The 17,056-nt window shown below is 43.8% G+C and overlaps 1 protein-coding gene and 1 long non-coding RNA gene across 4 annotated transcripts in view; both read left to right on the top strand.

The window, feature by feature from the left end:
- Positions 1–17,056, top strand: part of LOC310686050 — a 317,292-nt gene that overhangs the window by 191,873 nt on the left and 108,363 nt on the right. The window lies entirely within an intron of this gene.
- FAM13A (family with sequence similarity 13 member A) overlaps positions 1–17,056 on the top strand; it is a 156,126-nt gene that overhangs the window by 112,647 nt on the left and 26,423 nt on the right. For all 3 annotated transcript variants that reach the window (XM_083458629.1, XM_083458628.1, XM_083458630.1), the window contains 3 exons: positions 6,740–6,926; positions 9,351–9,427; positions 10,312–10,354. In XM_083458629.1, the coding sequence (XP_083314755.1) occupies positions 6,740–6,926; positions 9,351–9,427; positions 10,312–10,354 (307 nt within the window). The remainder of the gene's footprint in view (positions 1–6,739; positions 6,927–9,350; positions 9,428–10,311; positions 10,355–17,056) is intronic.

Raw genomic sequence — 17,056 nt, 5'->3', positions numbered from 1 at the left:
TTTACAATCAGCTGAGCTCTTTGTTCAGAATATATCGCACCCATACCGTTCTCAAATCCTTGGCCTACCCCCATCCCATGAAGGTTCTTTTTCATAAAACTCCAAGAGATGTTGTCAAAGGCTTTCTCCGCGTCCACAAATATCAGAACTGCTTTAGTATTTATGTTCACCTCTAACTTTTCCAAAATGTCTATTATATTCCTAACATTATCTGAGAGGTGTCTCTTTGGGAGAAAGCCTGCTTGGTCTCTATGAATCTTTTCCATCAGTACTTTTTTGAATCTTTTTGCTAAAATGTCTGCAAAAATTTTGTAATCCACATTGAGTAACGAGATTGGGCGGTAGTTCTTCAATTGAGTCTTTTCAGTCTCTGTCTTTGGTATGAGTGAAATATATGCTTCTTTCCACGATTCAGGTGCCTTTTTTCCCTCTAAGATCTCATTACAGACATCCTTTAACGGTTGTATCAACCATTCCTTTAACGATTTGTAGTATCTGGAAGTCAGTCCATCTGGCCCTGGAGATTTGCCCAATTGCATGTCCTGAATGGCACCCTCTATCTCTTGTTCTGTTATTCTCTGGTTTAAATCCACCTTACTTTGAGCAGAGATTTTTTGTAATCCATATTTATTAAGGAATTTATCTATGTCTTCTTCATTTTGTAATCCTTGGGAATAAAGTTTTTTGAAGTAACTCACAAAACAATTTCTTATCTCATTTGGTTTAGATATGGTCCTTCCATCCACTTCTAAACTTGAAACTGTATTTAATTTCTGTCTTTTCTTGAGTTGCCATGCCAAGAGTTTGCCACATTTGTCTGCCGACTCAAATGTCTTTTGTCTCATTTGCTTTATTTTCCACTCTATCTCCTGGTTCATCAATTCCATATATTGTGTTTGATACAATTTAATCTCCCTCAAAATCTCCTGGGACTTTGGTTTTGACCTTAGTTTTTTCTCTCCTTCTTTTATCCTTTCCAAAAATTTTTCTCTTTTCTCCTTTTGCTTTCTCTTCTTTATTGAATTTTGTTGAATCAAAAACCCTCGCATCACAGCTTTACTTGCGTCCCAGATCACTCTTCTTTCCACATCGCCCCTTAGATTAATTTCAAAATAGTCCTTTAAGGTTTTTTGGGCCTTCAAGTGGAACTCTCTATCTCGAAACAGGGTGTCATTCATTCTCCATCTAAACTGACCAGTTGTTGTAAGTTTCATTTCCATCTTCACGGCGTTATGGTCGGAGCAGGTTTTTGGGCAGATTTCTACCTTCTTAATCTTCGGAACCATTCCACTAGTAATCCAGATTTGATCAATTCTGGTCCAGGTCATCTTTGCTTGGGAGAAAAAGGTTCCCTCTCTTTCAAGAGGGTTCCTTGTTCTCCAAATGTCTATTAAGTCCATGTTTTCAGTCATTTCAAAAAAAGTCTTCGGGAGTCTCCCTTCTTTAGTAAGTATCAGTCTTTGTGTCTTGTCCATGTTTGTAGAAACTACACCATTCATATCTCCCATGATTATCATATTATATTCCAAGTAGTCCGTCAGGGTTTCATGAAGTTTTTTGAAGAATTCTGCTTTACCTTCATTTGGTGCGTAAATCCCAATTATCAAAAATTTTTCTCCTTGTGCTTGAATCTCCACCGCTAAATATCTTCCTTCTTCATCTTTAAAAATCATTTTTGGGGCCCACTTCTCTTTTACATAAATCACAACTCCTCTTTTTTTCACTTTGTCCGACGAGATAAATTCTTGTCCCAATTTTTTATTCATAAGCAGTCTCCTGTGGGCTCTGGTTATGTGAGTTTCCTGTAAGCAAATCACGTCCAATTGTTCTCTGTACAAAATATGGAATACTTGTCGTCTCTTCAAAGGCATGTTCATCCCATTACAATTCCAACTAAGGAATTGCAGGGCCATCTTGTTATTTTTCTGGTATTCCTCCAACTGCTCCCAATTGTTGTTCCTCCTCTGTTGGTGGTGGAAGGTTCTGTCCAAATGAAAGGTTCAAAATGTCTATTACGCTCCTTTGTTCAGCAATTGGGTCTACAGTTCCTTTCTGTAGATCTTCTTGATTTTTATGCAGGAAACTGTCTTTATCCTGTGTCGTCTTTATTTTCACCTTCTTCCTCCTGTAATCAAAAGACAGTCCCTGTGGAAATTCCCACCTAAAACGAATGTTATTCTTCTTGAGCAGGTAGACCAAGTCCTTATAAGAAGCTCTCAAGTCCAGAATATGTTTAGGGATATCTTTAAAGATCTGTATCGGTGAATTCCCAATTTGTAAGGCCTTTTCAAAGTGCAGTCTTAATATTTTGTCTCTTTCCTCCTTCGACCTCAAGGTAATCAAGCAGTCTCTCGGTACCTTTCTATTCTGTCTTCTGCCCAGTCTGAACGCCGTTATGATTTTGATTTCGTCTTCCTCTAAGTCTTCCCAGGCATCAGCAAACTCCTTCATTAAAAAGTCCGTAAGATTGTCTCCTTCATCCTCTGGAATTGATCGTAATTTCAGATTCTTTTCTTTTCTTTGTAATTCCCACAATGCCAGAGTTGCATCGTGGTCATAGACCTTCCTGGCAATCGGTTCTAATTTTTCCTGAGTCTCTCCAGCAATAGTTCTGGCTTCCTCCGCAATTTGACGTGTGGCAGAGTTTTCTTGCGTAAGCTTATTTATAGATTCTGTATTCAAATCAAGTCTTGCTGTCAAGTCTGTCAATTTCTGTGAGTTCTCTGTCAATTTCTTAGTGTTCTCTGCCGTTTGCTTTGTTAAATTCTCCAGGGATTGATTTATCTTAAGAAGGGCTTGCGATACTGCATCCATAGAGTCTGCTGTACCTCTTTCTTGTCCTGTTGTCACTGTCGAAGTTATTCCTGAGATCGAGCCTCTTTTCTTATGTTGCTGTAGCTGTTGTTGATATTGCCTTGTCTTGGCTCTCGTGCTTATCTCTTCTGCTGGGCCACTCATATCCCAAGGTCAATTCCCACAAGAGCCTTCTCCTAAAGGAAAATTCCACTGTCCCAAAACGTAGCAACTTTTAGTTTACCCTCTAGAGGGAGCAAAGCAGAATGTCCGCAAACCGAAATAAAGAGTATTAAAAAGCAAATTTATCAGGAGGCTTCTATACGTATATTGCAACACTTTCCCAATAGATAGAGTCCCAGCCTTCCCTGATATAATATATCCGCAAAGTCCCAAAACTTTGTAACAAATAAACAATGAAGCTTCCACTTTGTTACTTTGTTACTTTCGCAGGAATCTGAAGTCAGTTCAGTGCTCCTTTGTTTTATGAGCAGTTCGTACCAGGTTGGAGGCTGCAGAAGGTTTCCTTTTCCATTAAATTGGTCATGCAGCTTATAAAGTCATCTTTTCCTCCCCTCTGCCCTGCAAGCTGGAGGGGATAGTCAAAGTCCAAATGTCGGGTTCAAACAGTTAAAAACAATTTTCCCTCGCGGATGCAGCTTAGTAACTTTCGTTGCTTTGATTGTCATGCAGTCGGGGGAAGGCAGACTTCCTTAATTTTTGCCTTTCCCGTTTTCAGCCTAGTTTCAGGTAATTTTAGCACAAATAGAGGTACAGTCTTACTCACGGGTCTTTTTTGTCCAGATTATTCAGGAAGGGAATCAGCGCTCTCCACTAATGGCGACGCGGCTTCACTCTGCGGGCTGGGTAGCGATTCTCAGCACCGCGCTCCCCCGTTGTCGTTCCGGAGCCTTTAAAAAGGCTCTTTCTGCGGTAAAGAGGGGGCGCTTCGGGTGCCCACCGAATCTCCTTGTTCACAGGATCCGTTCCTGTGATTTTAGGGGTCCCCCGCTTGCCGAAGCAGGTCAGACCCGAACTCGCAGAGCCGTCCTCTCTCCGGAGCTCGGAGAGAGAGCAGCCATTAGCGCTGGCGCCGAACCGGAAGTCCAGAATTTCTGCAGAGCTTATTCTTTTGGTTTTGTGAACTCTTCGCAAGATTGACCACAGACCTTAAGCAGAACGTCAGAAGTGGCACCACGTTGAGATGTTCAGGTTTAGAATGTTGGGTAGTAAGCAAGAAGCCCTGCTTTTGGGTACTTGGAATCATGATCAGGAAATACATTGATGAAAAACCTCTGTACAAATTGGGCATGATAGATTCCCAGATAGATTTTTATCCTATCTGTTCAGCAACAACATACCAACCTAGTTTGCACGACACCATAAGCCAAGACCAAGTGAATATGCAGGCTCCCAGAGAGATGGATAGATAGATAGATTGAACTCCTTGCTCGCTTCTTCAGAGCCAGCCATCATTCAGTCTAGGCTGATGTGCTAACACTGCAGACATCAAGCTGCGCCCTGGTGAGCCCCAAAAAGGATTGGCAGGGAGAAAAAAGAGCCCTGCAGAGTTCTCCTAATCCCTTAGCTGTGGGGATAGTTGCGTCTGCTACATCAGGCCCTATGTAGACATTGGTCCAGATCACATGTAATGTTAAACCACTAGGAAAACAATCATGATGTCCTCCAGAGGGGGATGGACTCCTGTCAGCCCCAGCCAGCAAGTCTAGTGGTCACAGATGATGGGAGCTGTCATCCACAATAACTAGAGGCTGCGATATTGGCTGCTCTTCTTCTTAACCATGGTTTAGCATTGCATGTGACTCTGGCCACTAGGTCACATTGCCAGTGATCGCAGATAATGTTAAACCTGGTGGGAAAACTGGACAGAAGGGGAAAATGTGAACCTGCATCTTTCAGCTCAGTTGGTTAAGAGCGTGGTGCTGATAATGCCAAGGTTGCAGGTTTGATTCCTGTATGGGACAGCTGCTTATCCCTTCATTGCAGGGGGTTGGACTAGATGATCCTCAAGGTCCCTTCCAACTCTACAGTTATCCGATTCTTTGCTCATTCCTGCCTAAAAGAAGAAGTCTACATTAGGGTGTTTTCTTTGGCCTTTCTTCTGCCGTTTCTCCTGGTCAGACGTGAGACTGAAGCAATGTGGTTATGCTCACTTCTTGAACATGCATACAGTTTGGCAGAAACACCTGCTGGGCTGTCTGTGTTCCAAGTCTGCTTTCCCGTTTACGGAAAACTAATGCACTTTTAATTGCTAATAGGCACGAAACATTTTGTCCTGTGAAATAACTGACAGGCATAGAATTGGTCCAGTTTACCTACTTCTTTTTTATTGGAGGGCGGAGGTCCCAGCAATTAAAAACCAAGAAGATTTGCGGCTAAGTTTTTAATGAATATTGTAGCTGAATTGCATGTTTAATGTGTGGATATGTATTGCATCTGATTATGTAATAGATTATGTTTCAAAGTAATAATCCGTACAAATTGGAAACAGGCTTGTAAAGGAAATTCCAATAAAACAAATCCCTTGTTTTTTGCTTTGCAGAAAATTATGGTAAAATAATGTAAATCTGGGTACCAAGTGTACAGTTACTTGAATAGAGCAATTTTTAAAAAGTGGGGGAGATGGGAGCTTCTCCAAATTCTGAAGTTTTATTTTCCACCCATTCCTCTTAGTCAGGGTGGTCTGGACCAGAACATTAAAGAAATTATCGTATTTTTCGCCCCATAGGACGCACCGGCCCATAGGACGCATCAAGTTTTTTGTGGGGGGAAATAAAGGGGGGAAAATTATTTCCCCCCCAGGCGCTTGTGGGGTCGGCAGCGGGAAGAAGCGCTCTTCTCCCCGCAGCCCGCCTTCAGATCAGGTCCAGGGACAGCGGGAAGACGCGCTGCGCCTCCCAGCTGTCCCCGGAGCTTGCGGGGCTGGCAGCGGGGAGAAGTGCTCTTCTCCCCGCCGCCCGCCTTCAGATCAGGTCCGGGGACAGCGGGAAGACGCACTGCGCCTCCCCACTGTCCCCGGAGCTTGCGGGGCTGGCAGTGGGGTCTCCCCACCGTCAGCCTCCAAACCACTTCGGGAGACAGCGGGATGGCGGCGTTCCACCTCCCTCTGTCCCCCGACCTTGTGGGGCTGGTGCTGGGGCTCTCCTGAAGCCTGGAGAGCGAGAGGTGTCGGTGCGCACCGACCCCTCTCGCTCTCCAGGCTTCAGCGAAAGCCTGCATTCGCCCCATAGGACGCGCACACATTTCCCCTTCATTTTTGGAGGGGGGAAAAGTGCGTCCTATAGGGCGAAAAATACGGTAATACGGGCCAGCATGTACTGTGTTTGTTGCAATGGATTTCACTTTCATTGGCAATTATAGGGCAGACTTGTTTGCCCTTCTCATTCACCTACCCCAGGGAAGTTTACTAATTTTACTATTAATTTATTTTTATTTATTTTTACTGTTCGTATTTTCATGTATATCTTACTCTCTGGAGCTCAAGTAAGTTTCCCATCAAGGCACTGACCAGGGTCAGATCTGCTTAGCTTCAGGTGGGTTACTATGCCATGTGCCTTCTAACCCATCCTCTGGGGCCACTAGAGATAGACTTGTTGCTACCTATGGGCAAATGTCATTTAGTGAAGACTTGGGAAACTTATAAACAAGCCTAGAGCACAGAATTTTTTCCAGAGCTGTGCAAATTCAGGGCAACACCTTGGTGTGCTTTCATGAACACTCTGAGGCAGATTGGTCTTTAAAAAAATATATTTTTATTGATAAATTTCAAGTATACATTTCCATCATTAAATATCCACCATTGTAATCATACATATTCATTGACTTCCCTCCTTCCCCTTCCTTGGCTCTTTAAATTTTCCCGTAATTCCTGCATATTCTAAGAACATCTGAAGCAGATTGGTAACCCTGCAATGTCTTTCTTCAGGGAGGTGATCAATAAGGAGAATATTCCTTCTGGATTTGGCAGCATTGAAGAGTGTATGCTGACTGCTCAAGAAGTAGAAAAACTGCAAGAGGCCAGCTCCGGATATATCGGAGAAAGGAGTAAACCAAAGCGACAGAAATCCAGCACCAAACTTTCTGAGCTTAATGACAACCAGGACAGTCCTCTGGTAAGCAGAGCTGTTAACGTCACTCCTGCTGTTTCCCTCTTTCTTATGAAATGGCTGCAAACTTTGAACTGTTATTCTGGGTAATGGGTGGAGGAAGAGGAAAGGAGGAATGCAGACAGCTGAGGAAGCAACTTGGGTGCATGGTTGTAAGAAAATAAATAAACAAATAAATAAATAATACCCTGCCCATCTGGCTGGGTTTCCCAGGTGTGGCCAACCAGCCCCTGAAATGTTAGGGGAAGAGCACAGTGCTAAAGCAGCTGCTTTGCATTCAAAAAGTCCCAGGTTTATCCCTGGCCCCTCCCCAAGCAGGGCTCCTGTCTGAAATCCCAGAGAGCTTCTGTCAGTCAGTGTAGAAGATACATAGCTAAATGGACAAGTGGTGCAGCATAAGGCAGATTCTTGAGTTTCTATTCATAAGGCCATACCACACACAAGGAGGGTTTTTTTTTTATCTTGGCATGTGAATGAGTCCATTGTTTTGACTACCCCACACATCATAACTTCAGATCCTTTTGAGCTGGAAACATGATAAATATAGGTATCTGTGACATTTGATTCAAGAATACTATTGATTGCCTCGGCATACGTTGGCAAATAGCAGGCGTCGGAGAAGAGGCTGGAGGGTGATCGCAAGGCAGGGTTATTAAGCTCTTTGCGGCTTGTTGCTTCTCTGCCACAGCTTGCTAGAAAATCCTTCTTTGACCTTTGCAGTGGAAGGTGGCTGTCCATAGTGACAAGGTGTGAACATTGCCAACACAAGACTGGCTCCTCTGTCTACAGATTCAGGCATCAGCTGTGCCCTGTATCCTATAGAAACCAAACTTTTCCATCAATGGATATACAAATAGGCAGTGTAATGTGTGGAAGCCCACCAATTTTTGAATGCTTGATATGTTGTAGTTTTGGAGATATGGCAAACTTTTTTCTCTGGTTCTCTTCAGCTACATTGCCAAAACCCTCACTTACACAGCTATGATTTGCACAAGGTGTTCTGCTTGGATCTTGAAATCCTTCTTACTTTTTAAGCAAATGTATACATAATTCCAGTTGCCTTTCTTATGCCTTTGGATAAATGAGCAAGCAAAGGCAAGGCAATGAATGGTTTTAGGGCTGCCAAACTGGAATTGGAGAGCTTAAAAAAAAATCATTTTCTTTCATTTGTAGCTTCTGCCATGGTGTTCATGTGCTTCCCAGATCATCCAGGCACCAACCAGACCCAAAAATGCTTAGCTACAGCAAGTTAAGGCATGGGCCTTTGGACCATGCCCTGAAATCATGTAGCTTGCAAATATTTCAGATGTGGCTCGTGATTATTTCAAAGAAAAGACTTCTTCACTCACCTGGTGCAAAGGCCTAGGGTCTTCCCAGACTGGTGTTGTATCGCAGGTGTCTTCTGCAACATGTTCTTTGCATAATAATATTGCATCGGTGCTGGGTTTATTCTGTTTTAGTTTGTTATGAGATGCTTCCCTGATGCTTCCCTGATGCTACCACATTATTGCTGTCCAGAGGGGGAATAGCACAATGAAAGAGTGGGTTGTGGGGAGAAATAAACTAGAATGGGATTTCAGCAGCAAGTTACAGGGTATGCACGGATTGGAATCAAGCGGTGTGTGATCACCCCAAAACATCTGCAGGTGCAAAGAGTGTTGAAAGCAAGAACATGTGTGACTGCCCCGATAGCATCATGAGGACAAATTAACAGAAAAGGGTGTCTGGAGGTGTCCCCAGAAAGGGACACGGGAAGGAAAAAGAGGGGGATGCAATAGTACTTATACAATCAAAGAGACAACCAAGTCAGGGTGCGTATGAGAGGTATGGAATGAGTGGCTAGTTCTTGCAAGGAAGAAAAAAAAGTGGGGTGAGAATGACCCAGAAATGGGGCCCCCATGGGGAGACAGTAGTCCAGTTTGAAAGATCACAGCTTGGTTTATTAAGACAACACACAACAAGAAGCCTTTGCACCCAGTTCAAATGAAACAGGAAACTGGGGGTTAATTAGGAGATTTCCTGGCTTAATTGAGTCTCACAGCAAAGGGAGGAGCCAAAGGGCTGCATGTGGAAGCAAAAGGTCTCTGTGTATCTCACCTTAACAGGTTGAGATGTGATGGTTTGAATGTGGCCTGTTTGTTGTAGTGAGACCTGTGCAGAAGGGACTGTTTGGAAAGGTGAAGTATCGTGAGTGAAGACTGTGGCTTTGAAGTCATAAGTAGCTCTTTATATCTGATTTCATCTTTTGTTTTCCCATTAATTGCATCTCCCAAACCTTCCCATGGAAGAACCTTCATAGTAATTGGCGTTTTGCTACTTATATCAAAGAGTTGTGTATGCTAAGCTCATTATTGCATGAAAGATGCTTTCAGCTACCACTTTAAAAATGGATAATCCATAGCAGTTTTCTTAATATTTGATGTTTTACAGGCAATGGAAACTTTTGGTTCCTTGAGACCAGTGGACAAAACAGGACCAGATGACATGGAAGTGTTTTCTGAAGACAGGTAACTTGGAAATTACTCTGGCCCAAGATTTCAGTGAATCCCAACACTAGAGAATCTCCTTATACTTTGAAACTAGTTGCACACAACCACTTTGAGAGCCCTGTAGTTCATCTTTTCTTGAACATAGAGATTTTAAAATTGCCTGCAGAATTCTGCAGCATTTTATGGATTTGAACTTGCCTTTATTAATCATTACCTTGCTGGTTGATTATTCTTATTTTCCATTCAGGTCTCTAAAGAGTAGATTTTGTAAGTTTTAAAGAGGATGAGTTAGTTTTTAAAGTATCGAACCTCAAAATATTTTCAGTCATCCTTTTAAAAGTGTAGCAATAGTGGTAATGGTCATTGGACTCGTTCACACATTGCACGAAACCATAGTTAAAAACAAACTATGGTTTAATGTGAATGAACAGCATGCTGGCGCATACTGCTGTGAAGTAATTGCTTTGCTCCTTCTCTGATCTTGCTGCTCATGAGTTGCCAGAAAAAAAACTAGAGTCTTAACTTCTTTAGTTATCCAAATCTAGGCTCATGGTTTGTTTTTCCCAAGCAAACCTTGAGCAATAAGCCAAGAACAAACCTTCATTACCAGCTGTGGAGATTTTTAGGAGTACAGCAAGGCACAAGCCCAGGCTTGGACAACACATCAAATGAGTTTCTGGCTAGTTTTGTCCACAGCACAACAGCAATTGGAGAAAAACAGAGTGATGATTATTATTTTTTAGCAGCATGCATCATGCCGCTCATCCACATTTAAACTATGGTTTGTTTTTAACGATAGTTTCATGTGAAATGTGAACCAGGCCATTGTTTAAAATGCTGAGCTTGTTGCTAGCTTTCGTTATGATACACTTTTGATCCAAACTATTTCTTCTCTTTTGCAGCAAAGACAATGAAAGTGACAGTGACTTGTTAAGGCATCCTCAGGTTAGTGGGTTTATTTGTTGTGACGTATTTGATCCTTTGGCCAAAAAAACCAAAACGCGGCTCTTGGTTAGTGAAGGAGCTTTAACCATGAATCCCAGTTTGGTTGCTGATGAAACTTCTGTATGAAATTGCTTATCCTGTCTCCTTGGCTCACTACTTTACATATTGCTGTTTTTGTAAAATTGCAGCTTAAAATGTTGTAAGCTGCCCTGAGAGTGGTGCTCTTGCACCAGAAGGGCAGAATATATATGCTTAAGTAAATAAACGTAATTTGTTGTTAGGTCCTTAAGTCAGCTATTGGCAGTGGTGAGGTTTGCAACACGGACGGTGCTTTAAAAATGCTTCATTTCTTTGCCACTCTACTAGGTTAGGAAAGTTAGCATCCTAGTTTGTTGTGGAGTTTCATAAAGCACCTTGTCAGATGCTCCATGTGACCCATTAGCTCACAGTGGTGTGAGAGCAATTTGTGTTCCTTGCTTCGCTTCTATGAAGTGGATGTTTTTTCCTATATGTCCCCCCCCCCCCAATCCTGGAGGATTTTGTCCTCCCCTCCTTAATACTTTCTTCCCCAGAATTGAAAATCTGTTCCTTCCCTTTGGGGTTTAGGGATTAAGAGAGGGCAGCCGCACGTTCACGAGAACTCTTTGTTCCCTGTCGGTTCCGTTTTGCCTTTCTTATTGTGATCGCTCCTTTCTTGTAGGCTTGTATTTCTGCCTAGAAAGCAAGGGGACATGGGTGGTTTTTGAATAGGGTTAGTAAAGTTTCGTCCTTGTTCAAGGAAAATTGCACATTCGGTTCAGTGTAAGGAGGAAGAGAATTACAGCTGGATGTTCCCAGTGCTTAAAGAGAATGAAAAAGCGTTCGGTGCCGACATAACCCATATTATGTGCCTGACATAAATTATGCAAATTGGCATGAATTGTTCTACATAACTTTATAAGTCCATGCAGAGGGGCAGAGAATCATGCAGAGTTCTACAGATCTGCCCTCTAGTCCCTGCGAGATCTTCTCTGGGTTTAGTCATTTTGCCAGGCTCACTTTTGTAGTCTAAGGGTTAGATGCTTCACATTAAAAAAAGGGGGGGGGGGAGAATATGCTGATATTTTCAGAAAGCTAGATTCTCTGGGTGGAATTCAGAACCATTCTAAGGAGATTGTCACCCGTTTCACTGCCATGCTGAATTCTATTTATTCTCCCAATCCTCTGGAATGGCTTGGAATCAAAGAGTCATAATCTAGTCCAGCCCTCTACAATGTGGGAATATGCAGCTGTCCCTTCGGGGATCAAACCTGCAACCTTGGCATTATCAGCACCACACTCTAACCAACTGAGCTGAAAGATGCAGGCTCACATTATCCCCTTCTGTCCTTGTCCAGTTTTCCCACGATGCCTCTATTCAGGTTTAACATTATTATCTGCGATCACTGGCAACATGACCTAGTGGCCACAGTCACATGCAATTCTAAACCATGGTTAAGAAGAAGAGCAGCCAATATGGCAGCCTCTATTGTGGACGACAGCTCCCATCATCTGTGACCACTAGTCTTGCTGGCTGGGGCTGCAACCTTGGCGTTCTCAGCACCACGTTCTAACTCTTCGAGGACGGTTGTTGGTTTTTTTTAGCAAAAGTGTGTCTGCACTGGCATCCACTAGCAGAACACCATTAGTTGAATCTGGCCCCTGGCTTGTATTCAACTAAGCCCTACTCAGAATAGACCCACTGAAATATCTGTTCGCTTCAGTGGCCCTACTCTAAGAAGGAGTAGGATTGAATACCAGTTTGTGCTTCAGCAGAATTGTGGTTTTCCTGTTGTTGTTGTTGTTTAGTCGTTTAGTCGTGTCCGACTCTTCGTGATGCCACGGACCAGAGCATGCCAGGCACTCCTGTCTTCCACTGCCTCCCGCAGTTTGGTCAAACTCATGCTGGTAGCTTCGAGAACACTGTTCAACCATCTCGTCCTCTGTCGTCCCCTTCTCCTTGTCCCCTCCATCTTTCCCAGCATCAGGGTCTTTTCCAGGGAGTCTTCTCTTCTCATGAGGTGGCCAAAGTATTGGAGCCTCAGCTTCAGGATCTGTCCTTCCAGTGAGCACTCAGGGCTGATCTCCTTAAGAATGGAGAGGTTTGATCTTCTTGCAGTCCATGGGGCTCTCAAGAGTCTCCTCCAGCACCATAATCCAAAAGCATCAATACTTCGGTGTTCCCGTAGAACCCTGAAAGTCAGAGTGTAAGAACTTCACTAGATCAGAACAAGGGGCTTGCTTAGCCCAGCACTCTGTTCTCACTGCGGCAACCCAGATGCCTCTGTGAAGTCCACCAGCAGGGCAAGAGTGCAGTGGTCCTTCTGCTTCATTATGATAGGAGCAGGACTAGCTAGTGTTGTTCAGCTTCTCTGTCTACCCACCCAGTATGAGGATAAGCTCACAGAGTGCCAGGGACTGTCTGTCCTTCACCAGGTTGTGCAACACGAAAAGTAAAATTGGTACCTGATGCCTTGCTGCTCTTTCTCCCCATCCCTTCCCCTAAATACGGCCTGTGCCACAGAGTGCCTGTGTGTAATTTTCCAAGTCCAGCTGCTGCCATGGTGCAATCAGGAGGGGGTTGTGCCATCGTGTCTCATACCAGGCAAAGAGGGCAAAGAGGGCAAAGCAAATGCAGCTCAGCTCTGTGTTCTTGGACGATCCTTAACCCCAAGTAAACAGTTTCACAGATATAAATGTCAATGGCTGCCCGGGGGTCACCTTTGCTTTAGCGATCCTGAGAAAGTGCATTGCTAAATGAGTAAGCACATTTGCCTGTAAGTTTTTCAGGTTCATCAGCAGCCATGCAGTGCAGTTCTAGATGAGGGGCCCAACCATGGCACTACTTTTGTAACCACTCTGCTTTTCAAACGGTCCAGTTGAGGGGCTTCCCAAGAGTACTGGACTAGCAGCAGAGAGCAACAGATATTGGTGTTTATTTTCAGGGTTATTGGGAAACTAGCTACTAATCCAGTGTGGCTTATCTGTTGGGCTAAGGCTGGGAATAAAACCTCACGTGTCCGTAAAGTTCACTGGATGACCTTTCAGAAGTCACTATTTCTCAGACTGAGATCTCAGTGTAGTGTAGAAAGTTCCCTCCTCCTACCTTATCCTCACAACCTAAAATTACAATATAAAAGTTCCCACCAGAACTTTTACATTAGCGCACCTGAATTCAAGGGCTTCGACACAGAACTCTCAAAACAAAACATGTTTGTTCCCTTAAAAAATGGGGCACTGAACTTGTTTTTAAAAATTGGCTTATACAGAATCTAAAATTCGGCAAGTATTTTCATCTCAGGAAAAGGCATAGCATTTGCCCAGAGATCGCATTATCCAGGTATTACAGGGTCAAGAAAATGTTTGCATTCTTTCAGAGTAGTTTTTGCATTCCACAGCCCTTCTAAGCCTGTTGCTTAGGGGGGCTTAGGAACATACCTCTGATAACAAACAACGTTATTCAGAGCAGAACAGGCTCCTTTCCTTTTCTCTGCCCACCCTACCTTCAGATGAGGGCAGAGGGCAATGGGCAGCCAGGACTTGTAAATTTCCATAGTTGGACCTTGGAGTCTGGGCTGCCGGTCTGCTGGTGGTCACAGAATGCAACCTCTACACTCCTTACTTGTGTCTAAAGGTGCTGATGATCATATCCTCTCTGCCCTATTGGCCACTGAGCCCCAGGCCCTAGGCTCTTTATATTGGAAAAGGAATGAAAATAGATGTTTCCCAGTATTGTGATGCCTTTATATAAATCTGTGCTGTGCCTGTATATGGAATACTGTATACAGTTCTTGCCTCCCATTGCAATAAAAGAATACTGTAGACCAAGAAAGGGTGCAGGAAACAGCAAAGGGGGGGGGGATCAGGAAGTAATACCTTCCATAGGATCAAAGAGTTTGGGGATTTTACTTTAGAAAATAAATAGGATTGTGGAGGATATAATAAAGGTTTATAAAGTTATAAGTGGGATTTGAGGAGGGAGTGCCAATGCAGAGTGCTCCTTGTCAGATTGCAAGCCCACCACAATCTACTCCATTCCAGGATGGTCTCTTCCAAGATACTCCATTCCCTTCCCTTCCATTCCATTCCCCCTCTTCCCAGCCATTAGGTTCCTGTTTCCTACCCCCACAATCCAGTCAACATTCCATGGCCACTGAGGATGCCCAGCTCTCGCTGGACTCAATCACTTCCTTTTAGGTGACCCCAAGTCTGCTGCTCTAAATTCTTTGTAGTTGTATAACCTTGGGGTTTCCCCTAACCTGCTAACCCCCCCTTCTGTGTGTGGATGGTGCTATTTTGCTATGGAAGGACCCACACTTGAAGGAGGGTTTGTAGGATACCTGGTATAGAGAAAAGCAAGAGACGTATTATTTCTCCCTCTCTCCCATAACAGTAGAACTTGCCGGTGTACCTCTGAATTGCAGTTGTTAGCCAGTGTGGGGGTTTGCTGTTGCCTTTGTGCACAGCTTCCAGGAAGCAGCTGGCTGCCTGTAGTTACAAACAGGATGCTGGCTAGATGGACCTTTGGTCTGATCCACAGTGCCTCTCCATAATGTTTGTTTTCATCTGGGATAGGACCGTTTCCGCTCACCTGCATTCTGTCTGCCATTACTGAAAATTCTGAGCTTATTTGGCTATCCATGATTGAGACTATCAATGTGCTGCTCTGCAGGTGTTACTGGACTCCAGCTCCAAACATCTCTCACCATTGGCCATGCTGATGGAACTCCAGAAACATCGGGGTGGGGGGTGGGAGTCCTTGTTGACTGTTTCTGATGTAAATCTTGGAAGCAGAATGCCTAATACAGTGGTACCTCTGGATGCGAACGGGATCCGTTCCAGAGCCCCGTTCACATCCTGAAGCGAACGCAATCCGTGTCTGCGCATGCGCAGGTTGCGATTCACCGCTTCCACACGTGTGTGATGTCATTTTGAGCATATGCGCAAGCGGTGAAACCCGGAAGTAATGCATTCCGTTATTTCCGGGTCGCCGCTGAGCACAACCCGAAAACGCTCAACCCAAAGCTACTTCAACCCGAGGTATGACTGTATGGGCACCATTTTTCTTAATCTGCATTATTTCCTCGGACCACAGAGTTGAGTTTCCTTTGCTTCAGACCCTTTGAAGCACTACAGTAAATGTGGGGAAATCTGCTTATACAGAATTTGCAATTTGTTAAGTATTTTCATCGCAGGAAAAGGCGTAGAATTATCTCATTATCCATGTATTATTGCAATCCATGTATTGCAAAAGGCTGAATCCCTTCTTTCAACCCCTTCCCACCATACTTCCTCTGCCTGCTCCCTGATCATATAGGTAGGACACAGGTAGGAGGGCAAGAGGCAGAATGAGACTTCCATTCCTTTCCCCTACTAGCCTTCACTTGTCTTCTTAGATGGTTTCATTTAAGTGCAGGATTAGACAGGAGCAGGCTGGCTGCACCTTATTTCCGCCTTTTCCAGGCTTCTGCCTTATTCTTCCCTGTAGCTTATTCCAATCATATCCATATAGCCAGCCTTTCTTCCATGATGGATCCCAAGATGTCATGCATGGGATTCCCAAGGCACTCTCCCATCCAGCCACTGGCTAGGCATGGACCTTCCGCTAAGTGGCTTCCTTGGCATCCAGACCATGACCTGGGACCAGATGCATTCTAGGTTTGATTTGCATGTAGAGTGCTACCTTGGTTCTCAAACTTAATCCGTTCCAGAAGTCCGTTCCAAAACCAAAGCGTTCCAAAACAAAGGCGTGCTTTCCCATAGAAAGTAATGCAAAATGGATTAATCCGTTCCAGACTTTTTAAAAGAACCCCTAAAACAGCAATTTAACATGAATTTTACTATCTATTGGGACCATTGATCCATAAAATGAAAGCAATAGAAAATGTACTGCAGTCACACAATCCATCAATCGGTAGTGGAACTGGGTTCTACGCAGTCACAAAAACAAAGAGCCACAAAAATGCAAAATAAATAGCAAAAACAGACAGACCTCAGCGTAACACTCAAAACGCAAGTGTGGCGCTCAAATTGGAAGTGTAACACTCAAAACAGAGCATGTTCGGCTTCTGAAAAAAGTTCACAAACTGGAACATTGCCGGGTTTGCAGTGTTTTGGTTCCAAATTCTTTGAGTACCAGGGTACCACTGTAGTCCTTGAAGTCCCAAGCTAGAATGAGCGAGCTAGTTAACTGTCAGGGAGTGGCCAATCTCATCTCTTATTTCTACCAGAGCTTGAGCTTATTTCCCCGTCAGCAGAGATATTTGACTTTCCTGACAATCCTCCCCGCCGATGCTGCAAATAGGTACATGACAGTGCTTGGATATAAGCAGCCGTCAGAAGAAGCAAAAGTAAAAATAACATTTGTGGCAACAGTGAGCCGTCCATGTGCATTCGGAATGTGTCTGCAAATTCCCTGCATCTCCCTTGGGCTCTGAGCTGCCATTATTTTGCAGAAGGGCTTATGGATTATTCATTGCATTACGAGCCGCATGAATGAGCAAGTAGCTCACCGAATGTAACCAACACTTAGCGGAGAAAGCACAGAAATCCACTTTCATCCCAAAGCCGTGCAGCCTGCTATGCAGTGTCAGAGGCAAAACATGGCAATGTTGACTACATTTTTTTAAAAATGTCCCAAGCTGATGTGTGTGTTTTAACACCAGCTGTAAAGGAGGAATAGGT

Source organism: Podarcis liolepis (genome assembly GCF_965112155.1).
Source record: "Podarcis liolepis genome assembly, chromosome: 9".
Taxonomy (NCBI): Eukaryota; Metazoa; Chordata; class Lepidosauria; order Squamata; family Lacertidae; genus Podarcis; species Podarcis liolepis.
This window is presented reverse-complemented; position numbering and strand designations above follow the sequence as displayed.